Source organism: Eretmochelys imbricata, chromosome 10 (assembly GCF_965152235.1).
Source record: "Eretmochelys imbricata isolate rEreImb1 chromosome 10, rEreImb1.hap1, whole genome shotgun sequence".
Taxonomy (NCBI): Eukaryota; Metazoa; Chordata; order Testudines; family Cheloniidae; genus Eretmochelys; species Eretmochelys imbricata.
Genome location: NC_135581.1, coordinates 81,112,036 through 81,138,434, shown reverse-complemented (window position 1 = coordinate 81,138,434; position 26,399 = coordinate 81,112,036). Strand labels below are relative to the sequence as shown.

Genomic DNA, 26,399 nt, shown 5'->3' with positions numbered 1-26,399 from the left:
CACCTCTTCTGGCCTCCTGATGTCATGGCCCTGAATATAGTCTTATTTTTAAGACTAATTACAGAAGCAGAGGCCCATACTTCATGGGATGAGTGTGGCTTAGTGTGTATGTCACACAGAGCTGGTCTTTCACAGTGTTGCCAAGTATTGGGGACTTTTACCATGAGCTTTCCAATATTTTAGGCTTTTCTTAAACTCCAGATCCTGGAGTCTAGGGATTACATGAGAATCTCAGTTTTCATAGTTTTTATTTTTAAAAAAAAGGTAATTTTTCAGCCTTCATGGGTGTGGAGGAAATCTTGAAACGGTGACCCTTAAAAGCTCAAACTCAGAACATGAATAAAAAGAACCCCACATCCATTATTTTAATCTTATGATTCTGGAGAGGCTGACTCATGATTTGTGAATGCATGGGGCTGGCAATGTTGTGTCTCACACAGGATTTTCCCAGAGATCATTTGCAATGTGAGGGGTCTTTTCCCAGCCCGAGTAGTAAAATGTAACCAAATTGCATCAGTTTCCAAGTCGGTCCCCCTGATTAAAATTTGTGCCAGTCTTTTGGGGGCTGGCTGGACCGTGCCTGGGGAGACGGCCAAGCCAGAGCATGTTTTTTACAGTTTGCACACATGTGTTAAATTGCCCATTTTACACTTCTCCCTAATAGATTTGATGTACGCACTTCACTGCTTAACGAAGCTTTAATGCTATTTTTTTGTTCTAAATTGCCTTTTATGAATAGTCACAATGGATTGATTACCTTTCTACTGCCCTGTCTCTCGGAGAAGATATATGAGTGGTGGTTGGGACCAGGCTAGGGCCATATATTAGGCCTGTATGGGTATGTCTACACTGGATTGAAAGACTTGTGGCAGGGCCAGATCAGCTGACTTGCGCTTGCGGTGCTAAAAATTGCTGTATAAGTGTTTGGGCTCAGGCTGGAGCCTGGGCTTTGGGACCCCTTCCCCTCATGGGACCCAGCTGAAGGCCAAGAGTCTCCACTGCAGTCAAACAGCTCCATAGCTTGAGCCCTGTGAGCCCAGGTCAGCTGACCCCAGCCAGCTGCAGGTGTTTAATTACAGTATAGACTTACCTTATGTGTTAAGGATTTTGTCTTTAGTTGTTCTTTGGAATAACACAAAGCAACTGTGTAAGAGCATCCTTCTACAGGAGGATAGCCAGGGACAGATTTTGTGCCCAGTGGTCTGCAAGATTAAAGGTCCATACGTGCAGATGCAACTGTATGCTTAAGTCCTAAAGCAAGGAAGGATGGTGCTGCACTCTTCCTATGTTATAAAATTGGGAAAAGTAGAAAACCAAGGGCCCAGCATGTCAGTCTTCAAAAGACAAAACTCCCATCTCTGTACACTGAGACCTTTATCTATGTAAGTCTCACTGGTGTAAAACTAGAGAAACTCTGTTGAAACTCAAGCATCCAACCTATGCAAAGGCAGAAGGGAGCTCAACTGTGTGTTATATCCCATCGACCACTTACTCTGTTGACTACAAAAATATAATAATCTGGGGAGCTAATCTTCTTGAATGCAGTTTAGTTAATGACACACATGTACGTGGAGGTGGATCTTGCTATTTTGCATGTTTGAAACTAGGGATGTCTGAAAATTTTCCATCTAAACTGTTTATCAGTGTTCAATTTTTTTCACGAAAACTCGAAATTGTAATGTTTTCAGCTGAAAATTCTTTGAGTTTTGGTGTTTAGAAGAAAAGCTGACATTTTCCTGTGGTGAACAACTCCATTTTCCGACCAGCTCTCATTTAAACCTCATCCATTAATACTGGGCCTGATTCTCCACAATCTGACACAGGTGTCAATTTTCCATAACTCCCACATATAAGCCAGCAAAAGGAAAACGAGCCATTAACTGAGACTCTTAAAGCAGCCAAGGAGATTTGGTTGCCCCATTGCTGTTAAAATACCCCAGGCAGCTTTGAAAATCCCAATCCTTGCTTCTGTTACTTTTTGACAGAGTTTTCGATTCTACATATAGGAGCAGATTCTTCTCTTGCTTACACTTCTGTGAATCAGGAGTAACTGCACTCTGCACTGAAGACAGTGGCGTTACACCAGTGTAAATGGATCAGAGTCAGGCTGACTATGCTAGATCTTCTGTCTTGTTTTTTCTTCATGATACCTTTTGGATTATACTGCTGTTGGTAATATTGCCTGGATTGCATCCAGCAGGTATTGGATAAATTGCAGCACTTCTTAGTTAAACTGGATATTGTTTTTAGCATTTAAAAAAGATTAGTCTAGCCATAAAATTTTGTATACAGTCTCCATGTCTCCTCTTCTGTGCTGTCTAGAATTTCTTCTAACTGGTTTTAAAGGGAGTGAGAGAACCTGGATTTGTGCAGGAAATGGCCCACCTTGATTATCATACACATTGTGAAGAGAGTGGTCGCTTTGGATGGGCTATTACCAGCAGGAGAGTGAGTTTGTGGGGGGGCGGAGGGTGAGAAAACCTGGATTTGTGCTGGAAAGGGCCCAACTTGATGATCACTTTAGATAAGCTATTACCAGCAGGACAGTGGGGTGGGAGGAGGTATTGTTTCATATTCTCTGTGTGTATATAATGTCTTCTGCAGTTTCCACGGTGTGCATCCGATGAAGTGAGCTGTAGCTCACGAAAGCTCATGCTCAAATAAATTGGTTAGTCTCTAAGGTGCCACAAGTACTCCTTTTCTTTTTGCGAATACAGACTAACATGGCTGTTACTCTGAAACCTGGTTTTAAAGGGTCTTACCTCCATTTTCTTTGGCTAGACTCAGGAGTTTCTCTACTCATGAAGATCGGTTTCAGAGTAGCAGCCGTGTTAGTCTGTATCCACAAAAAGAAAAGGAGTACTTGTGGCACCTTAGAGACTAACAAATTTATTAGAGCATAAGCTTATATATAATCTTCTTATATGTTCCATTCTATGCATCCGACTAAGTGGGCTGTAGCCCACGAAAGCTCATGCTCTAATAAATTTGTTAGTCTCTAAGGTGCCACAGGTACTCCTGTTCTTTCTGCTCATGATGTCAGTGTTGCAGATTAGTTACTATGGATACAAAGAAGCAGATTTACACCTCACATTCTTACCTGTAAAAACACTTTTCCATCCTGCATTTTCATCTGAGGAACTCCAATCTCAACCTCTGGCTGAGCCCTTGTTTTCCATTTAAAAAAGGCTTGCCCCCCAGGACATGCTGTTGCCAAGTAGTCACCTTTAAAATGGTCATTCCCCAACCATTACCACAACATAGAATATGAGACCCTGCAGCTATTTTCTGCCCAATGGGGAACAAATTCTGTCGTATGCTAGATACCTCACTGGAGTAATGTTCACTTCTTTTAATTGTCCCCCCGAGGCTGCCTTTTCCTATTCAGTTCTCTGATCATATGCATCTAATGTAAAGAGATGCAGGGTCTCTTTTCAGGTGTTTGGGTGCCTACAGGTATTTGTGAGACGTCTTTCAGCAATAAAGAGTTCTGCAAAGGAATAAACGTTAAAATGACCGCATTAGGATGGAAGTCAAAGTGTGTGATGTGGCTCACAAAATCCAAGAACCAGGACTTTGCTGGTTTGAAGATATAGGAAGGATAGCACGGCAGGAGAGGGTGGTAGGAAACCAGAGGAAGCAATAGATGGATTGCATCAAAGAAGGTGGTAAGCAGATGGACTTTAGTGCTGCCTCGGACAGATTAAGATGACAGATGCTTGGGATAGGGGGAAAGAAGAAATAAAGAGATCCACGCTGAAGATTATATTTTAAACAAAATCTCCTCTAGGAGGTGAGCAGTACGTATACATATAGGAGGTTGGCATTGCGTTCAGACACGAATCAGCGTGTATATGACTTGTGCAGTATAATACTCTTAGCAAGAGATAAACTGTTTCTTCTGGGCAAGAAACAATAAGCTGTGTGTCATCTATATCTGGAAGCCAGACCTCCAGACAAATGCTGCTAACAGCCTCACATATGTATTGAATGAGAGAGGACAAGATGAGTTTTCTCTCCAGGAATAACAATTGCTAAGCACAACACTTTGGGTCTTGACAAGAAATAGGAATGAGTCCATTTTCAAGCAGCCCTGTCTAATTCTCCCAAGATCTACAGACAGGTCGGCAGCATCTTACGATTTGATTATCAGAGGCAACAAATAGCTCTAATTGTATTAGCATGGATACTTGACTTTTTCATCCATTACTAGAAGGTCATCAGTCCTCCCCACTCATGCAGTCTATTTACCCATCTCCATACCCTGCCTGTCAAAGGGTCAAGGAGATCTGAGAGAATTGTCTGGGCATAGACAATCTTTTCCTCTAAAGGGCCAGTTAGAGGGTAAGTCAAGTTTCATGAGCGTAGGTGCAGCCAATGCTGCTTTAAGAGAGGCCAGCAGCTTGCCCTCCTAATGAGTGGTGGTACCAATCTGCATGAACCCTGGGCCAGCACCTCCTCCCTGGCCTTCCCCAGACAGAATGTAAATCTGGAACTCAAGTGGTGGCCCAAAGTTTCCCCCAAAACCTCGAGAAACCCAGAGAACACTACTGGCCAAAACTCAAATAGACCTGACGTAGCGCTTGTCCCTCCAAGGATCTAGACAGGTTGATCTGAATCTTCTCAGTGAGAGGAACTCAAATTAGCTAATAAAGCGACATCGGCACGCCTAACCAACCTGTCCATTGTTTGAAACAAATCTACTGAGATTTGTTGGAGGCAAGAAAACTGCTCTTGCAGTATTATCCAATCAGGTTTCAGTGATCCATGCAAAGGTGGGGCTTCAACTTCAAACAGGGGCAGCCCTGTGGACCCGTGACGTTGGCATACTCGGCATAAGCAATTGATCCTTGACGTTCCAGCCTCCCGAGAGAGGCACAGACGAAACCTATAGAACTGATTTCCAACTTGGCTCGTATCTCTTTTATCCTTTTGGCAAGCATCAGCGCCCTTCTGCTCTGCCCGCCTGCAGAACACAAAAGAAGAGTACAGGTGGAGAGAGAGAGGAAGGATTTGATCTGATTCCGTCACGTTATGCACGGTGGTTAATATTTTCCCTGTAGCACCTCCTCTGTTGATGTGTCCCTGTGAAGTGCACGCTGGCTTAGAGTTGTTAGGGTAGCTCCATGGAAACAGCTGACTATGATCAGAAAGTCTGTCTGCCAATTAAGCATTTATCTTATTTAAAAAAAACCCCATACTTTGTTGTAGTTAAAACATTGCTGATGGTGATGTGCCTTTACAAATGATAAAACCAAGACTTTAGATTCCCAGGGATGATATGGGTGCACACAGCATAATGGATGCACACAGCTAAGAGAGCGTCAGGAAATGTCAGATTATTCTTCCATTTTTATAAATCTTTGCATACTCCATTATGGATTTATACAGCAAAGAAATAGCCATTTACATTTGTATCTGTGCCTGGCCCCAAATTTCTGGATGACAAGAAATGCCCCTTAGGTTAGCAGGGCGAGCCAGAAATAGATTATTCACACTTTCTGTACAGAAGAAAACACTGGAGACCATAGTACAGCACAAATAAAAACCAGACCCCTTCGTTTCACTCAGAGCAATTACAATTCTTGAACTAGATCAAGACGTATTTCATCATTCCTTTTCACAGTCTGGACATGGTAAGAGAGAGAAATTTTCACATCCCATTGTCAGTCTTCTTTCTATCTACATTCCAGCTCTCTTGAGCTCATATGCAGCAATAAAATAGGTCCCTAAAGAAAACCCTATAGCACACAAAGAATTTAGTGTGTTGGTTTATTTTAGTGACCACAAAATACCACCCATACAAAAATGTGTGTGCTGCCATATTTTGACCTTGCCTTCCTTAGACAGTCAAAGTTCTGAGGGTGAATTCGGTTATCATTGCAAGCTAACTATTTTTATTCTTTTTGGTTGAGTTCATTACACTGCAGACATCCCACCAGGTTTGTATCATAGTAGTTCTTTGCTGATTTAGATGGGGACTTGGACCAAATGCTTATGCGGGGGAATAAGGGGGAGGAAGAAATGATCTAAAACCTGGGCTGGCTACTTGGCTCTTGGAGCAAAGGAGAAAAAGGGCATTGTGCACCTGCTTACCACCTCCCCCATGCAGGTGACTGGGATGTAGGATGGGAGGGGCAGGGAAGGGCTGGAGCCTCAGTTATCTGCCAGTGTGCGAGTCTGGAGAGTTGAGCCACTCAAGGACTAGTACAGACCATCAGCAGTGCCAGCATCCTAATTCTTCTCCAGAGCCAGGTGAAAGAAGGGAGAGAACTGAGTCTCCGAAGCACAATGTCTCTTGGGGTGATGCAATTTTCACATTGTCCCTTGCTCAGGACTGTCCTAAAGGCACAGCTAATGCTATAAACAAAAATGCACTTTAAGCTGAGACTGGTCTGAGGCACAAAGCCGGGCCGGGCATGGAGATCCAAGCCGGTCCTGAACTTCTCCAAACTCTGCTGATGGTCACAGCAGAGGGGTTTGGATTCTGGACCAGCTGTACTGCAGAAGGGGGCCTCTTAGAGAAGACAGCAGGTTTAAGCATACGTTTAATAGACATCCTTTTTAAACAAACGTCTGAGCCTTAAAGATCACACGTTTCAGTGCTTCCAGTCTCCATCTCAGAGCATCCTTCCACCTGGGAGAGATCTCGCTTTAGAGTCCATCAAGACTGCTCCCTATCTGCTGGAGAGAGCTCGCTAGACATTGGCTTCTTTTCCCACTGGAGCTACAACAGCCCGCTCCCAAAGCAAGACTGAATTCAGCCAATCCATTTGCTTCTCCTGGCAGAGCCTCAAACCGCCATTAAACCTTCTGGAAGGATTGTCTAGGGGAGAGAGCACTGGTTTGGGATTCAGGAGATGACAGTTCAGTGCCTGGCTCAGCCACAAACTACTTATATGGCCTTGGGCAACTCACTTAATCCATCCCATCTCTGTTCCCCCAGCTGTGAACTGGGGCTAGTTCTTCTCTACTTGACAGGGGTGTTGTGAGAATAATGACTCTGGGGCGTTCAGACATTATAATTATGAGGACCATATAAACCCCAAGATAGGAATCCAATCTGTCAGAATAGTGACCCTGCATTTGGAGGGAGGTGGTTGAAAGGTGCAGGTGTGCAAGGAGGATGTTCAAAGATCTTTTTTTTGTTGTTCCTGATCCTGTCCTGTCAGCTGTCGTTTTCCAAGGTGACTTGCTCTTGCATGGCCTAGGATAAAAATGTGATTGTCTCTCTCCTATCTTTGCTTAGAGGCTGCCTTTGCAGCTAAGGAATTCCTTACAATGATTTCAGCACCCAGACGGGTTAAACATCTGTGCCGGCCCCAGATGGGCTGGAGAGCAGAAACAGGCATCTTCCTTCAGACTTCTGCAGCTGTGACCTCTACACCCGAAACAACGTGTTTTAAAACTAGTTCAGCACCAGGTCAGCCAGCAGTCTATTGACACGGCACCCTGCTGGGGAGCCAGGGTCAAGGCTTGAACTTGGGCCCTTGCTCCAAACAAAGGCTCAGCCCGTGCGTTTGCCCTTCTGCGTCAAGGGAGCTGACTGGTAACGGGGGAGCTGAGCTGTAAGAGCTCTGGCAATGCAAGGGAGCTAGCGTACTCAGAATCTCCCAGGATCAGACTCTGTGAGCTGCACTGTGTCCTTCCCGGATGTGTGATCAGGGAGATGCTGATGGTCCCACTAAGCTGTAGGAGAATAGAAGGAGCAGATTCCCTATAATCAGTGTGGGGAAGGGCAGGGGAATTCCATGTAATAATTATTGGGCTACAGAACATTCCTGCTGGGGCCTGGGGGAGGGGAGGGGGAAAGAACAGGACCATGTTAGGCAGAAATAATGCTCAGCAAATGGATAAATGAAGTGCAATGCCTGGGGGTAAACTCTGTCCCAATATCCCCTCACTCCCAATACCCAGTGTTCTCCTGTGGGTCAACAACCTGGCACACCCAAGGCAAGTCCCCACAGCAGCCCGCTGGGAGTCTGGGGAAGCCCTAAAATGGAGGCAAGGTGGACAGCTGAAAAAGTGAGTTCTTAGCTATGTGCCACACAGGTGGTATCATAAGATTAAAAAACCTGGAAGCAGTTTTCCTGGCTAGTTTCTTCACTCATAAGAAGAAACAGAAGGCACAGGCTCACAATGGATATACCTGAGAATGAGATTTTTCCTTTCAAACAGTGTAAGGAGTAACATGCCTGCATTGTATTATTAATTCCGTGTGTTGGGTAATAGTTAGATTTCATGGTCCTTTACGCTGCAGGTCAGTGTCATTAAGGGAAAGATCTCCTCCTCCCCACCCGGGTCTTGAACTGATTAGATCTTTTTTTTTTTTTCCTGCCTCAGGATTCTGCGACACCTTCAATATTGACACCAAAAGGCCCCGAATCATACCAGGCTCTAAAGAAGCGTACTTTGGCTACACCGTGCAACAGCATGAAATCGCTGGGAAGAAATGGTAAGTGAGTGCCTCTTGTCACTGGGGCCTAGCAAGAGGAAGGGGAGCCATTCTCTTAAAGCCAGTCTATGCAAAACGCTGTAAACTCGCTCCATCTCGCTAACGGCGTTGCCTCAGAGAAGGCAGCTTTGTGACTTGCTGTTCTGAGAGGGACTACGAGGCAAATTCTGCTCTCCTTTACGCTGGTGTAAATCTTTGACCTTCCCTAGCACCTTCCATCTGAAGCGCTCCAAGTGTGATTCACATGAGAGGTTCTGTCAGAGAGAGAGTTTGTTTCCCTTCCATAGAAGCTGATGGGTGTCGAGTTTCCAGGTCCTGCTGCTGTCTGTCATGTATACATGGCGCTGACATTCGAGATGTACAGCACCTGGCTGCTTCCATTCCCATGAGCATTTCCTTCGATCCTCAGGTGGGCTCACACCTCTGGGGGGTTCTCTTTGAGTTTCAGAGTCTGGGACTCGGAGGGAAAACTCTAAAGCCTGGCTTCTGGTCAGAACTATCAAGTTTTACCTAGTTTCCACCCAAATGCACATCGGCCAGGATACTTTGGGTCGGGTGTGAAAGATGAAACTTGGATGAAATTTTTATCTGGCTTTAGGTTTCCTGGTAAAAAGTTTCACGCCTAGCCAAGGCTGGAAAATGCAAGGACTGCCCAGGATAATACAATGATTCACCAGATGTTAGAGACATCACTTAGTGCACGGCTAGAAGGCACTCAGATATTACAGCAATGAGGGTAGTATGGGAACCTATTCAATGTCCCAAAACTTCATTAACACCGAGTTAAGGTTGCCCAGGGGTGCCTAGCGCTCCTCCAGAATAGCGGACCTTAAATCTCTGAAAACCAGGATATGAAGAATTTATGGTACAGGCCTCCTCCATTTCCCCCCACCCCAATCCCCAAACTCCCTCTACTATGTCTCTTCCCCCCGCCCCTCCATTCCTCCCACCCGTTTCCTACCATTTCCCTTAATCCCCTTCCCTACCACTCATCCTTATTTATCCCATTCCCCTCGCCACAGCCCGAAGCCCCCTCTCCCCTCCCATCCCTGGACCCTTCCAAACGCCACACCCCTGTACAGCTCCCGCACCCCAACATGTTCTCCAGTGCCCCTCCATATTCCTTTGATTTGCACCAAAAAGTTATAAGACTCTGAACAGGTTAGGAGCAGCTCATGTTGGCAGGGGGTGGGTGTCTCTATGTACTAGGTCATCGGGGACTTGCTTTCCTTTGATCACACTGTCCTATTGCTCAGGAAAGAGGATGACATTATCCTAACTGCTTACTGGAGTTTTTCTCCTTGCCTGTATTGAAGTTTAATGTTCATTTCCTTGACAATGCTTCGAAAGGGAAATCTGAGTCTGTGTGTGGATTTTAAACTGTCGCTCTGATTGTATGTCACCGTGAGCCACCCGAATACTGTGCCAACAGACTGCCTGGACACTCGCGCTTCAACAGGGCCCTAATCTTGCTGCGTGCGCACAGCCCGCACTTTTCGGCCTTTTGCTTTGGTACCTGCCAACCCAGAGTGACACCCCTTGCCTTTACTCGCTTTTTCAGCCAACCGGAAAGGGGCTGTGCACCAGCTGAGCTAAGACCCAAGCAATTGAGATCAGTTTGGGGAGGATCGGAGCCATAATTTGTGCTTTAGGTGTATGCAAAAAAGGTGGTCATGATGAAAGATGATGATATTGTAAAAGGCGGGGTTGGGGCTGTATCTTAAGAGCCCCTTGTTCAAATCGGACCACTGACCCCATCTGGCACCTCCGTGAGGCCCAGCACATTTCAAGACAATCCTCATCAGCATGTGGATTTTAGAGCATTTATAATAGCCTACAGCCAAACAGAAAATGACTCTCAACCTTAACCAAAGCAGAGAGAGTGCTCTACTATTCAAGAGAATAAACCAGACCACACAGCGTATTGTCCTGCTGCTTTCTGGGACTCGTTGCCCAGCTATGCTTGGTGCTCCTCTCCCAGACGCTGCTCTCTGTCCCATTCTGAAGATGCCCACACCCGAGGAGATCACAGTCAGCATGTGCGTACGAGCTGGGGCAGCCAGCGGTTTGTGCAGAAAGTTTGCAGGGTGCAATGGGGAGGTGTCTAATGACTAGATAAAGATCTGAGGCTTTGGATCTAAATGCTCAGTCATCTCTACGTGTGAGGGCGGCTTTGTGCACACTTTCACTATGTTCATGTTGGGCTTTGCTGTCTCAGTCTGGGATGATTGCTCTGATTTATTAAGATATTCACATGTGAGAAAAGTCCACCAGATGAAAAGTCCTTCCCATGGCCCCCAGATCTTCAGAGAACCTGAGGGAATTATCTCTCTAGTCTCTTTAGAGGCACACGTTCTCTCTTACAGTGTGGCCTCACATGCCACAGAGTTGGTGTAGTGGCTTTTAGGCCTCCCCCACTGCCGTTCTCATGCTCTGCCATTCCCTCACTCTGCTGCAATATGGCTCAGTGGCTTCTTTTCCTTGTGAGTTAATGAGAGGTTCTGACTTAACCTTGGATTCCCCAGCTTTTGTCATCACAGCCTTAACATATTTAGATGCCGTTTCTTTTCTGTTTAATTTAAGGTTCGTGATCTTCCCAGACAGGCTGTCCTGTGGTGAATGACGAGTCTGGCTGGATTTATGCCCTGATTGCCCTGAAGCCAAAGGGATGGCGTGTTTTCTCCCAATTAGTACCATATACTGCTTTAGTTAGAGACAACTGCTGGGGGCTGGAGACTTGTTAGAAACAGCAAAGGGTGACTCCGTGGTCACAAGACCAGCCGTAGGAGTACATGGTGGATCAGAGCTCAGGGCCGCTGCTTATGACGCCAGAACTCCTAGCTGTGATTCTTCTGAGATGTTCGCAGTTATATAAAGCATGGGTGTTTCCACTCTGGCCTCTGGGTTTGCTCACCCTACAGGAGGGGATTGAATTCTGAGATTCAGAGAATGTAGATTGACGTTCCTGTGAGAGCCGGCATTTAGGGACTGGTTTGAAAGGAGAATGGAAGCTCTATTGTGCATTCACTGTTGCCAATTGAAAAGGAAAGTATAGGTATTTAACGGTGCCCTGTAAACTTAAAACTCTTGGCTGAGCCTTTCAAAACTGGGTGCCTGTATTTAAGACCTAGGTATTTTCCTACTGCTTACATGGGACCACCAGAATTCCCCAAATTACATTTGGCCCTAGCTCTGCATTTTCAAAAATGACTAATGTTTTTTGTGTGTGTGCGCCCAACTTGAGACTCCTTATGGGGTGTGTCTTTCAGTGGGTGGGAGCTCAGCACTTCCTGAAAACCAGGCCCCTTTAAGGCATCTCAACCTGGGCAAAACCACTTTTGCAAATGTGGGCACCCATGTAAGCAGCCTGATGTTCAGAAGTGCTGTGTGCCCCCAGTTCCCCTTGACATTAACTGGATTGCTGGGCATTGAGCCCCTCTGTTGATGAGAGTCCACCTTCTTTCCATGACGCCTGTCGGCCTGTCTTCCCTCTCCTTTGGGTCACTTTATCTATTTTGGAAAGACAGAAGAAATCCTCTTACATCCTGGTATCAATGTGTGGAGACCTGTGGTTTCCATCTGAGGTGGCAGATACTTCTACTGCAGGATTTTGGTGGCTGGCGTTCCAAGTGCCACATTTAAAAAGCTCATCCATCGCATCCATCTGCCAGCAAAGCCAGTGCAAACAAATGAACAAAGAAATGAGAGTTGCCAGCTATTTCTGTTTACTAAGAATTAACGTTTCACTCGTCAAATTCCTTGTGGCTCAGGGAACAACAATGCAGCTAAGGAACCTGCTAAATCAACACCAACTGTTATTCAGCACGTCTATTAATCATACATTTTAAAATTAAACATGTGGGGAAAGAATAAACTGCATTCCCCAAATGCCACTGAATTGGGGATTTCACTGCCATTTGCAATTGTTTGGATTATTTTTTCCCCTCTAGGAGCAGCCAGGAACACTTCTCTTCATTAAACAAGAAAGAGTGAAAGAGAGGATACTTGTATCCACATACGGATCTCCTTATTGGGATGTAAATGTTGATATTTGCCTCCACGATGGTCTTTCCCCAACATTTTGGGGAACAAAAGACCCTCTGTATGCATGCTCACGGAAAAGCCAATAAAATGAGGAGCAAGCATAACTCGCTCAAATAATTGTGAATTATTTCCTGACTATTCATCTTGCTCGGGTAAAGGAATAGGTAGGAATTGGCCATGTTACAGTAACATTTTCTGTGCCCAGCACCTTCTGGTAGAACTTTAGTCCAACATGGCAATAGCCCCTTTTCTGTCATGATTCAAAATGCCACCAGTGTTTACATGTGAACTAGATCATACAGCCTTGAGTTAGGCTTGGATCAGAATTTCCTGATGATTGGAGTGTCCAGAATCCAAATCTTTCTCCTCGTGCCAATCTCTAATATAGCCAAAGCTGAGTATGAATCACAGTGCATGGTGTATTTCTCCCATCTGATCTCCTGTGGTAGGTGAGCCAGCAATTCTAATAAAACTTACAACCATAATCAATCTCGGGCAGGCTAAAGCAGTAATTTCTGCCTGCTAAGGCAGCATATCTCTGGCAATGTTGATCTTTAATCACGATTAAAGTCTTCAATCCTGATTTATATCCATAGGATACACTGCTAGCGATTGCAACTCTGACTGCTCCTGATTGCAGCACTCAGTCACTGTTGAGTGTACCACTAACACCTTGGCAACAGATACAGCAGGTGCATTGGTATATAAAACCGATAGACATCTGGTTTACAATGGCCTGAAGTAAGATACTTGTGTTGGAGTTTCATTCTACCATTTGCTGGTCAACTAGCCTAAGTCATGCCATCTGCCTTGTGGTGTATGTGGCGGGCGAGAGCTAGGGTGAAGTATCTGTTTTCTGTCAAGTTTGTCCTCACTGGAGATAGTCACAATTTTTCTAGATTTTATTTTAAGGCCTGAAGGAACTATTGTGATCTTCTAGTCCAACCTCCTGTCTAACACAGGCCACAAAACGTCACTTCCTAACTTCTGTCTGAACCAGCTAGAGTGGATCATTTTAGAAGAATGTCCAGTCTCTATTTAAAGACTTTAAGGGACAGAGAATCCACCCTACCCCTTGGTATGTCCCTGGACTGTTTGCCCAGCCGAGTCACTCCATCATGCCCCCGTCCTCACCCCAAAGGGGTTGTAGCCAGCTGAAGTGCAGGTGGGGCCAGGGCCCTGACCCTAGCTGGGCACCTAGCAGAGGCCCAGGGCTCAGTGTAGACCATGTTTATCAGTTCCAGGTTTAAATGCTGCTGCTTGGCATGTTCTCTCCAGTGCCCCAAGGCCTGCATCTGCCCTGAACAGATGGAATTCATCGGCAGGTGCTACATCTGTTCTCCCTCCCTGTCAGCCTCCAAAGGGCAGGGTTTAGCCCATGGTGTTTATCTGTCTGAAGGAGCTAGCGGCTATGTGGTGAAAAAGGGTCAATGTGTGATATAGGCTCTCCCTGGCAGAAACTCGTGATTTCGCTTTGCTTCTAAAGCAAACGGCAACGTGCTTCACACCGGTGTATGTCTTTAAACCACGGGGAAACTACAGCTGGCGTCGAACACAGCTGCTCGCTTACTGAGCAGAACATTGCCTTGAGAGCACTTGAGGCCAGTGTTCTGGGATCTGCACTAGCAGCTTATTGGTCTTTGGGTGGAGTTTCAGGTATTGGTTCTGACCTGGGCCTGGCTTACCTGAAGGATTGCCTCCCTCCTTGGTGGTGAGCAGCTGCACTCAAGCTGGATCCCCTGTTATAAAAGAGAAGGGGCAGCTGGCAGGGTGTTCTCTGTGAGGGCTCCGGGACTTGCCCCTCTCCCCCAGTCCAAAACTGCCTGAACTTAGCTCAATACAAAAAACACCTATTTGAGAGGGGTTTTTGGAGGGGCTGAGGGCCTATGTTCTGGATGATGAAGGGGGTAGATGGCTGGCTGAGTTCCTGTGGCATCTGTGACTTCACTGTTACTGAGATTTAATGAAAGGGCCAGATTCTCATATTGGTGTATGACAACCCTCCCCGCCCCCTTTGCACACATGCACTGAATGCATGCACTTGGGGATTTGAGAGCCAAAAGGGTGTGCACACTTTCCTGTATTCCCACTCACAATCAGAACCTTAAACTAACATAGCAGAGTTAATTTTTAAGGGGGTATCATCCCAGCCACCTGTTTTGCAGGTGCAATTTTTGCACCCACAGGTGACTGTCGGTGAAAATGATGTATTCCAATACCTACTTGCCTGAGGTGGCAGCCCATCAGGTAGCTAGCTAGGGAGGTAAGTGTTATCATGTGTTGTTAATAAGGAATTATTAATCTTCTTGTTTGCAGAAACTGCTTCCTCTTTGAAGGCTTAAATTAGCTAATTTTAGCACTCAGTAAAGTTGTGCAGTCTGTTATCCCACAGAAAAGTCCTTTGGCAACTGGCTGGTAGAACAATTCTGCTAGGTAGCTGGCTCAAATCAAGCCTCCATTGATGGTGACCAGAAGTCATTGCCATCTGATGGCTGTGTGTGAAATGAGCTGTGTATCTTAGTTCATTTCCTAGAGAGCAGAGATCACATCACAAAATCGGGGCAACTGCCACAAAATTGGCATCCTTAGTTGTAGCCTCGGCAGAGAAGTCAAGACCCAGGCATGGAAGAAGAAAGATCCTGTGACCCCTACAGGTCTTTCCTCAAGGGCAGGACTGAGGCACAGAGACAAGTTGACTTGGCGGGGGAAGGGGGGCTCTCCATTTTCCAGGGCTGCTAGTCTGACGTCTTTCACAAGCACTGCCTTCGTACTTATAGAGACACCTGCTGTGGGATAATAGATGAAATACTGTGTTTGCCAGGACCTGATCACAAGCCCATAGTAGTCAATGGCAGTCTTTGCACTGATGTCTGTGATCTTTGATTTAGGCCCTAATAGACGTTTGGTTTCTGCAAAGAGTTTTCTGATGGGTTGGTTCTGAGCTCAGGGACTTGTGTTTGAAGCTGCAGGTCTCAGAATTAGATAAGGAAGAGTAAATAAGATGCATTTCCTTTAGCTTCCTTTCCCCGTTTGCTTTGGACACAATCCTTTTTTGAAAATCCTCACTTTGATCTTAAAAGTACATGCCCCCCTTAGCAAACTGTACTGTAACAGAATGCAGAGGGCATGCAAGTGTGTGGCAATCCAGATGTTAATTAGATACATAGCATATTGCTCCAAGCTGATGTGCCAAACTGCTCCTCAAGCAATGTTCCTCATCTGACTGTGCACGGGAAAGACTACGACGGCTGCTGGAAAAATCCACCATGGGTGGTAACTACAGTGAAAATGATTTAATTTTAAAAATCTCTTCTTCAGGGGTGACCCTGGTGTATTGGGGAGGTGGGGGGGAGGGTATTTTAGCAGAGCCTGCCTACTGTCCTGTTCAGATATTAAGAAGCTTGAATGAAGAATACCGTCTGCAAGAAAAGTTAGTGAGGCTCTTTCTCCAGGGGGAGCTCCACTTCTACCCTTGGATGCATGGCCCTTGTTCCTATAGGGGTCACATTCTATCTCATGAAGTCAGTTGTTCCTAAGTAATTTACGCACTGCACTGAACCTATGGCTGTATTTTGTAATCGTTCTACCAATGGCTACCATCTCATAACACAAGAAAAGTTCCTGTCTTCAGAGTTCCTACTCTCCAACTGGGTATTTATGATGACTAAATGTCCAGTCCCTGGTATCCTGCCCCGTCTTTGCAAACTCTTCCTTTGCAAATAACAGCTTCCCTCGTGCAGTTGCTTAGCCGGGTTCATAGAGTGTAGTGCACATCTCTCAGCTCTTTCATTCTCTGGCAGAGGCTGGGTCTGGCTCTTTGTTCACATGGACAAAATGAAGCAATTTACACTCATTTCAGCAGCCATTTTGTCTCAGGGTTTTACTTATCAAAAAACTCCAGGCTTTTGCCTGAGGGGGTTGAGAAGTATGATAATAAATGAGCCATTAGTTGCTTAAAGCCTCAGACCTGTAAGTGAAAGACCAGTTGTTTGCTGATTATAAGGACTGATTTTTCTTAACCCCGCCCCCGCCCTCAAGAGGTTTTTATCCTCGATCTCTCTTTGTGAAATAGAAGGTCTGTGACATTCCCCAGGGTGAACTGCTGTGTCCCCTTAGCTCTCCAGCCTGGAAAGCCTTTAACACGGCTTTGCTAGCGAACACCAACCCTGCAGAGTCCTCCCAGCTGAGTACATGAATGCTACGCCCAGCCATCCATGAATAGATACAGGGTGACACCCGCATATCCCACAGTCCCAGCCTTGCCCCCCAGAAATACGTGTCTTGTACTGTTCAGTAACTCACTGGACAGTACAAGCTCATTATTTTAGTCTGTCATTCCAACAAAGGGTAATAAATACACCAGCCTTGTTGACCTGAGTAGAGATGTCCCAAACACTTCAGTCAAACACGCTGGTTTAGATAAAGCAGTAAAACAAATTTATTAACTAGAGAAAGATAGATTTTAAGTGATTTACAAGTGATAAGGCATAAAATTCAGAGCTGGTTACAAAAGAAATAAAAATATAAACATGCAAGCTAATTCCTAAATTTATCACAGCTAATAAATTTAAATAAAAAGCAAATAGGTTTCTCTTACCCAAAAACTTTCAGTAATCTGTACTGGCTGCAAAAACCTGCAGGCCAGGAACACTGCCCCCAGTTCAGTGATGAACCATTTGTCTTTCAAGTGATCTTGCTGCCGTGAGTAGAGATGGGGAGGAGAGATGAGGAGGAGGTCTCTGTCTCTCTGTTTTATAACCACCTCCTCTCTTTGAGGATTACCCCCCCCCCGCCCACTTGGGAGTAGGCAAAACAGTCCCCTGTGCACATGAGATTCAAAATGTCTTTCAGGTGAATTGCAAATTTCTTTGTTTACAGTCTCCCGTGTTAGCAAATGGTTGCTTCAGCAGTTAATAGTTTTCTAACACCTGTGGTCAGTTCTTTGCTGTCTCTGAGGAGCTAGTCTGGGGGCGTTACCCAGAATTGCAACATATTTCAGTAACGAACATATAGTAAAATCTCATAGTTTTACACAATGTTGTTACACACTTTTTAACAGGACAATGATGTTCAGCAGATTATGAGTTTTCAAATGATACCTCACAAGGCATACTTTATGCAAAATATATCCTAAATGTACAAAAGTGGTGAACATGGGGTACAGGGTGTCACAAGGTCCTTGTAGACTGATAGAGAATGTTTCCTTGATTTTTTTTCAATATAAGGGCATATCGAGTGGGGTCCCACAGCGGTCAGTTCTGGGTCCAGTTCTGTTCAATATATTCATCAATGATTTAGATAATGACACAGAGAGAGAGAGTAAAGTTTGTGGACAATACCAAACTGGGAGGGCTTGCAAGTGCTTTGGAGTATCGGATTAAAATTCAAAATGATCTGGACAAACTGGAGAAATGTCTGAAGTAAATAGGATGAAATTCAATAAGGACAAATGCAAAGTACTCCACTTAGGAAGGAACAATCTTTTGCACACATACAAAATGGGGAATGACTGCCTAGGAAGGAGTGCTGCAGAAAGGGATCTGGGGGTCATAGTGGACCACGAGCTAAATATGAGTCAACAGTGTAACACTGTTGCAAAAAAAGCGAACATCATTCTGGGATGTATTAGCCCGGGGTGGCCAACCTGGGGCTCCAGAGCTGCATGCGGCTCTTCAGAAGTTAATATGCGGCTCCTTGCATAGGCACTGACTCCAGGGCTGGATCTACAGGCGCCAACTTTCCTCTGCTTACCCCAAGGCCCCTGCCCTTCCCGCCTCCTCTCCTGAACCTGCTGCGCCCTTGCTCCTTCCCCCTCTCCCCCAGAGGCTCCTGTACACTGTAACAGATGATTGTGGCAGGCAGGAGGCACGGAGGGAGGGGAGGGGAAGTGCTGACTGTCAGGGCTGGAGGTGCTGGGGGTGGTGGGCTGATGGGGGCTGCTGATGTATTACTGTGGCTTTTAGGCAATGGACATTGGTAAATTTTGGCTTCTTCTCAGGCTCCCCTGTATTAGCAGGAGTGTTGTAAGCAAGACATGAGAAGTAATTCTTCCGCTCTGCTCCAGGCTAATTAGATCTCAACTGGAGTATTGTGTCCAGTTCTGGGCACCACATTTCAAGAAAGATGTGGACAAATTGGAGAAAGTCTAGAGGAAAGTAACAAAAATTATTAAAGATCTAGAAAACATGATCTATGAGGGAAGATTGAAGAAATTGGTTTGTTTAGTCTGGAGAAGAGAAGACTGAGAGGGGACAATACAGTTTTCAAGTATATAAAAGGTTGTTACAAGTTGGAGGGAGAAAAATTGCTCTTCTTAAACTCTCAGGATAGGACAAGAAGCAATGGGCTTAAATTGCAGCAAGGGCGGTTTAGGTTGGACATTAGGAAAAACTTCCTAACTGTCAGGATGATTGAGCACTGGAGTAAATTGCCTAGGGGGGTTGTGGAATCTCCATCATTGGGGATTTTTCAGAGCAGGTTAGACAAACACCTGTCAGGGACGGTCTAGATAATGCCATGAGTGCAGGGAATGGACTAGATGACCTCTCAAGATCCCGTCCAGTCCTATGATTCTATGATAATCATTTTATAGCCATTAATAGTTCATGATTTTTAGGTCTTGACCCAGTGCCCACTGAAATCAGTGGAACAACTACCATTCGCTTTGTCTCAGGTCAGGAACTGGAGTGAGCAGGATAGCAGGCAACGAGGGGTTCAAGGCAGGGGCAGGACAGAGGCAAGGCTGGGTGGTGGGCATGAGCCCTGAGCAGCCACCAAACTGCAGCTGCTGGCCCCTGCAGCCAATCAGGAGGCATGGCCAACCGGGCTGCCTGCTGCAGGCCACCTGTACTCCTGAGGCGGCCTGGAGATTAGTGTTGCCACTGGCCCTGAGTCCTGACCTCCAACCCCTGAGACAGTTTGGTTTCTTAGCACTTGTTTCCAGTTCAGTGCAGGTCTAGAACGTTTGTCGTAGTCAATTATGTACTTATGTGGTTCTTGTTGAATTAATAAACTGCTGATTGGTTACGAATAACCAAGTGTCCTGGTGTGAGAAATACTGTCTAAAGCAAATGTAGGCCTGGAAAGAACCTCACACTAAAATTAGTAAGATAGGGCTCCCTGGACTCGATCCATTTTATCCAGTATTGGCTACAACACTTACCAAACTGGCAAATGTAGTTGGTTAGATTTCAGTTTTAAAATCTAACTGGGACCATGGCAAAGTCATTAAATTGGCCCCTATTCATGCTTACATGATTCCTTCACACTCACCCAGACATGCCAAACCTGCGAAAAAAATGCAGAAATTAGGCTTATTTTTGGGTTAATTGGCTTGTGAGTTGCTTTTTGTCTAGTTTTTGGCTTTTATCTTGTTGCTTGTTTGGCTTGTAGCTTGTTGTAGCTTGTTGCTTCTTTTTTTTGATTGGCTCCCGGCAAGCAGGGGCAAGGGTGCACTGCAGGCCCACCACAGTCCCAGACTGCAGGCCGGGGGGATCTAGTCACATAGAGTGTTGGAGTTCTTCGGGATTGGCTTGTTTTGGCCTTGTTTTGAAATGGGATTAGCTTGATTTTTGGCTTACTGTGAAAGTCGGGGTGCTTATTTACCACATGAAAGTTGGCAATTGTGCACTTACCTATCTTTCAGGGGTGATAGTTACCTGCATTGCACCTCATGTAGTTACTTCCAAGCAGTGTGGGGATGACTGGGGCACTCTGGAGGTATAAAGTGGCATATACTGCCAATTGAAATGTAATTTTACTTATGCTTCCAGCCCATCACCTATAGCATCATGAAGGAATTTTCACCGCATCTATCCAATGGTTCAGTAAAGCTACTCCATGTTCCTCAAGCCAACATCCAGTGTCTGCTTCTTTCCATGTCTTTGCAAGAATATAAATGGATATCCTGAGGCAAGATAAATAGGCAAAGGTATTTTTATTAAAAAAAAAACAAAAAACCACCATGAGTCACTCTGGTTAAAATATAAATCACTGACCAAACAAAGTGGCCATAGTATAAAACCGGCAGACACACTGTAGAGGAACCCTATTATGTGATTCATAATAATGGTGTAGGACCTCAACTGGCAGGAGGCAGATGAAATGGAAATGATGAAATGCAACCACAGCTTGTTGGCGAGGCGGAAACCAGACATTCGTTCCTGAACAACAGCCTCCAAAAGGTTCCATGAAATCTGCTGAAAGGAAAAGGGGTGCCAGGAAACAAAATGACAACCTCAAAAATGCAAGACTATCTAGGAGCAATTGCTATAACAACACTCCCAAAACTTTGCTGCCAAATACCAAGTGTGGAATCCGAGTACTTTGGCACCTAAGCTAGTTTCTAAATATTTTAATGGTGCTTTTGGCCAGTTAGATGATTTTTAGGAGAATTTCAAACGTTATTATATACATAGATATGTATGCACATTTATATATATACCTATGGGTGTGTTTGTGTAAATATGTACTATGTATATTTTTGGTCAGGACTATTTTCTTAGGGCAGTGAGCCAGATATTACACACTTTTTGGGTTCTAACCATAACCCCCCATAATCAAAAGTTTGAGAGGAAAGACTCCAGAATACTAAATTCTAGGGGGAGGGGGAGGAGTTTGATTTGTAATACTAAAAAAAGGTCAATGTGTGGGATCAAGCTTCTCTGTTCATTGTTCTCCCAGACCAGCAAGTTAATGGCAAGCGTTTCCTCCTCAAAGCTTGGCTCCTTTTAAAAAAACTCTATATCTTTCCACTGAGCGTGTGAACGGAATAAATAGCTGTCAGCTATCAAACCTGATAGAATCATGTCATATAATTTTGCACAATAGCAATGGCTGAATTGCCACAACACTGTGGAAAACTCCTGCATGCAAGTTGTGCTTATGCTCGGTGGTGCTGGATCAGCGGAAATACCCAGCAATGGGCCACAGCGGGCCCTCACTGACGCCTAGGAATCTCCACCGAAGTCATTGGGGGTGCCTGGGTGTAGTGGAGGGCAGAATACAGCTCCTTCCATATGGCTTTTGCCCTTGGTATAAAGTCGATTTATATAGTTTTCAGTTGAATGAAGCCGAATTTTGTTAACAAGATATCGTTAAGGTCATGTATAACTATGAGACCCTCACGTTGTAGGTAGGATGGGCGGTAGTCCATTCCCTGGAGGTGAACTGCACCTCGTGGGGCAGGCCCTCCGCTAGTGTGAGTCGCTGTAGCTTCAGATGGCGAAGCTGACCACTGTGACCGCTCGCGGGAGCAAAGGGTGCGTAAAAATCCCATCACTAGGCATGGATGCACCTGCTTGGATAAAGTAAGAAGCGCACACCTCCCCTGCCCCAACACACACAGTTTCACACTCTTCCTCCTGCCCCAGCACACAAACAGACCCACCTCTCCCCATGTACGCATACCCACACACACGGAGACACACACCACCCCACATGCACACGCTTGGGTGCACACATGCACACACACATGGAGATGCACATCCCCCCCCCCCCCCCCCCGGCACACATACAGTTTTGAGTCAAATACAAACTCAGTCTTTTTGAGATTCAGAAAAAAAGTTCTTAAAGGCCCACCTTGAAGGGAAAGAAAAGGGGGAATTCTTGTGAAGCCACAGCTCTGGTCTGTGGCTAAGGGGTGCATGGTGAAGTGTGAGGGCCAGAATCTCTTGTTCACAGAATATCAGGGTTGGAAGGGACCTCAGGAAGTCATCTGGTCCAACCCCCTGCTCAAAGCAGGACCAATCCCCAATTTTTGCCCCAGATCCGAAATGGCCCCCTCAAGGATTGAACTTACAACTCTGGGTTTAGCAGGCGAATGCTCAAACCACTGAGCTATCCCTCCCCCCCTTTGTCCTCAACATCATTGTCCTCAGTGGAGTTACACCTGATTTACACAAGCAGGAATCTGGACCAGTGGGTAAAATTTACTCTTGGGGCAAACCCACACACGAGCTAGACACCACTTCAGCCCATCAGTGCTGGAACTAGAGTGCTGGGGGTGCTACTGTACCCCCTGGCTTGAAGTGGTTTCCATCATACGCAGGGTTTACAGTTTGGTTCAGTGGCTCTCAGACTCCCCACTGTACAAATTGTTTCAGCCCCCCTGCTTCAACCCCCACTTTCCATCCTGTTCTGAAGGCTTAAGCAGGAGTTTTCATTGTGAGTTGAACCAAATCCTAATGTGTTTTGAAATTTTCAGTGAATCAGAAAATAAAATATAAAATTATTGCGGGTTGAAGGAAATGTTTTGTGGATGCCAAAAGGAAACACTTGTTTTGATTTCAAGACTTTGTTTACATTTAGCCCCCGGGGTGTAGTCTGGGAGTGTGGGACTGCTGTGCCCCCTGAACTCTCTCCAGCCTGGGCTGTCTCTCACAGGGCCTTGATAGTGACCAGCAGCAAACCCCGCCAGGCGCTGCGATCACTCAGCACAACAGTATGTGGAGCCCCACGCCCAACGAGATTGCATGAATGCTCCCAGAGCCACTCACGAATCACACAGAGAAAGGCACCAAAGCCAGATTGCTCCCAGCACTGTACCCCAGGAATATACCGTCTTGCACTTCTCAAGACGAGCAATACAGATTTATTAATTGGTTCACCACTTCATCAATCGATCGTGGACATACACCAGCCTTTGTCTTTACCAGTGACTTTGTATGAACTGTGGGGCAAATCTGCTCAGGTTTGACAAACAATTAAACACATTTATTGACTATAAAAGGTTGATTTTAAGTGATAAGCAAGAAGTCAGAGTTAGTTACCAAAAGAAATAAAATATAAGCCCGCAGTCTTAACTCTCAACGCTATTAGACTGGGCAACATCTAGATTAAGCAGTTTTTTTTTCACCCCACTGGATATTGCAGTCCTTAGTATACAGGTTGGTTCCTTAAACCTGGGCCAATCTCCTCTGTTGGAGTCTTGTCTTCTTCTCAGTGTCTAAGGGTATGTCTACACTGCCCACGTTACAGCGTGGCTGCGGCAGAGCTGTGACGTGGGCAGTGTAGACATGCTTTATCATCGGGGGAGAGCTCTCCCCGGCAATAAATAACCCCACCCTGAATGAGGGGTGGCAGCTTTATTGCCAGGAGCGTGGTTCCTGGTGACAAAGCCTTGTCTGTACTGGTACTTTTCAGTGCTAAAAGTTTTTTTTCACCCCCCTGAATAACTAAAGTTCTGGTGCTGAAAGTGGCAGTCTAGACCCAGCCTTAGTTGCTTGCACTGTAGGTGGGGGAAGGAGAAAGGCCAAGCATATGGCTACTCTGTTTGTTTTATACCCTCAGTCCTTGTGCTTGGAAAACACAAGTCCAGGCATGTCTGGGCGCATTGCTGAGGCTACGTCTACGCTAGAAACTTCAAAGCGCTCTCGCAGGAGCGCTTTGAAGTGTGAGTGTGATCACGCGTGAACGCCGGGAGAGAGTCTCCCAGCGCTCCTGGTAATCCACCTCCATGAGGGGAATAGCTCGGAACCTGTCCACACTAGTGCTTTAAAGCACTCAAACTTTCTGCGCTCAGGGGGTGATTTTTCACACCCCTGAGCCAGCAAATTTGAGTGCAATAAAGTGTAAGTGTAGACAAGCCCTGAGTCTCCAGGCAAAGTTGAGCAATTCCCCTGGTGTGGCCTCATGCAGATGAGTCATTGCATTGTAGCTCCCTTGCTGGACCATGGCTGTTGATGGGTTGATTGATCCCCCACCCGGGTGTTGGCTATTTTCCTTGCTGTTGCGTCTGGGGAGCTAATATCTGGCTGATTTCCTCCAACTTACAGCATGTTTTAGTGACCACTATACAACACAATTCTCAGAACTTAATAATACACACATATGGACAGAGAAATGACTCTGCAGATCATAACCTTTCCCCTGATACCTTACAAGGCCTGCTTTATACGTAAGATCGCAATCATATATAAATGACAACTATGGGGGTTCCAGGATGCTCCCCCAAGGTACAGAATGTCACACACATTCCTTGTTCACCATCCAGAGGAGGCCCAGGAGACATGCTGCTCAGCCACTCGGTGCCTCGCTCACCATCCGTCATCTTTCCTGCGCGTTCCTCCCATGCCTTCCTTTCACAGGGGTGTGTTGTCAATGCTGAGCAAAGGATTAAAAAGTTCTTCTCCCCTAAAAAAAACTTCCCTAGAGGCTTTGCTGTCAGATGTTTCAAATTAACCCATTTGTCTTTCATGTCTCCTCTCGGAAAATGACATCTCCTAGCAATTGCAGTGCAGGCTCTGAAAAGAAAAGCAGCCTTTCGGCCAGACAGGTTAGACAGCGAAGGACTCTTGCATCAAATGTGTTTCTTTAATTTAAGGCGAGCCAGGGCTGATTCGATTACCACTGCTTTGTCGAGCTGCTTCATGCCTCAGGCCAAGGGAATGCCAGACAGAACTTTCCGCTTCCACACTCCAGACATATTTCTAGTCAAAATTGAAAGACAGGTGCCTCTCCCATCCCCCCCACACACTGGTGTTTAAACCAGAAGGGTATATTTTAGGTACTCTACACTGAATGGCAAGCTGGTAAATTAATTGGTATTGAGGGTTTGCTATAGTCGGCTTTACGCCATCCATCCTTCCCCCAAGTGTAGGAGGGTGCTTCTGCACATAGCAGGCAGATGGCCAAAGTGTGCTGCCTTCCGGCCGTCCCCAGCCAGCAAAGCAGCTTCTCAGGGACTTTTCTACCTGGTGAAACGGAGCGCAGCCCTTAAAGAAGCTGAAGTTACACGAGGGGTCAATTCAACCTTACATCAACTCCAGGATCAGGGCGGGGGAAAGTGTCTTAAATCTACCATCCCCTCTACCCCAGGTCCTGTGCTGAGCAGGCAGGCCCTGGGTGCTTCACCCTAGGGTGCAACCTTCACACGTGGTGATAGCGATGGCTGTCTTTACGCCTGCAGCGTCCTAAGTAAACTGGATTGATGTGGGAGGCTCCTCAGCCTTAGATGGCTCCAGCTTTTTAGTTGCAGAACCACTAGCTCCCTTTGACAATGTATCGTAACGATGCTGCACGTCATTAGCGAGCGAGCTCTTGTTCCAGCGCTGTTTGGGTGCGCTGTAGAGGAGGACAGGTTTATATTCCCATTGGTCAATGTCAGCAATTGTTGATCTTTCCCTCTTCCCAAAAGTCAACAATTTTTCCCCACTTCTTTTTAATCAAAATGGGCAGAAACGGGCAATTCAAAACATCTCTGTTGCACTTGTGGCAAACTGGTGCCATGTTTTGCTGTCCTTTTGAGCTGGCACACAATACGAAACTATTATGCAATATTCTGATTGTGAATTATATTTGGGGCTTCTAAATCCATAATTAATCTTGAGTTACAGAGTCATGTAACTTTTCAAAGCATAGCAAGGAGCGTCTGGTTAACATTTTTCACTCGTGCAAAGACAAAATTTGATAAAATGTTGGGGGTGGGAGAGTGGATTAAAGACCCCTTGGCAATAAGCCTCAATTTCCATAAAGAAAACAAAATCAAATCCTAACCATCCCATTAGAGTGAGCTGCACTGATGATGTGTTACTGGCAAGGTGGCCTTGTTCATGATCAAACACAGAGCACTAGCAGACTCAATCCGTTACAGCAGAAGAGAGCCAGTGGGCCAGCTTTTCAGTGCCTGCTAGGAACTAGCTAACAGAATTGCTTAAGCAGCCCTGTTGTTTGCCCCAAACCCAAGCCCTGTTTCCTTGCTATATACTTCACTGCTTATGGACCAGATGTCACCTAACCTTTGCACCCGTCTCCTTTGTTCCAAGTGAATGGGTGCAAGTAGCCTTCTCCCCTGTTCAGGGGCCAGTGCAGTTAAAATTCCTGCTGTCTCCTGACTGCTCCTAACAGAGGCCTTCTGGCCCTGTGTGCGTGCACTCCTCTGACTCTAATGAAAGAGGCGAAG

At 45.8% G+C, this 26,399-nt stretch overlaps 1 protein-coding gene across 1 annotated transcript in view; it reads left to right on the top strand.

The window, feature by feature from the left end:
• The first annotated feature begins 8,241 nt into the window (after positions 1 to 8,241).
• Positions 8,242 to 26,399, top strand: part of ITGA11 (integrin subunit alpha 11) — a 127,800-nt gene continuing 109,642 nt past the window's right edge. The window contains exons 1-2 of the mRNA XM_077829342.1: positions 8,242 to 8,260; positions 8,344 to 8,455. Coding sequence (XP_077685468.1) covers positions 8,242 to 8,260; positions 8,344 to 8,455 — 131 coding nt within the window. The remainder of the gene's footprint in view (positions 8,261 to 8,343; positions 8,456 to 26,399) is intronic.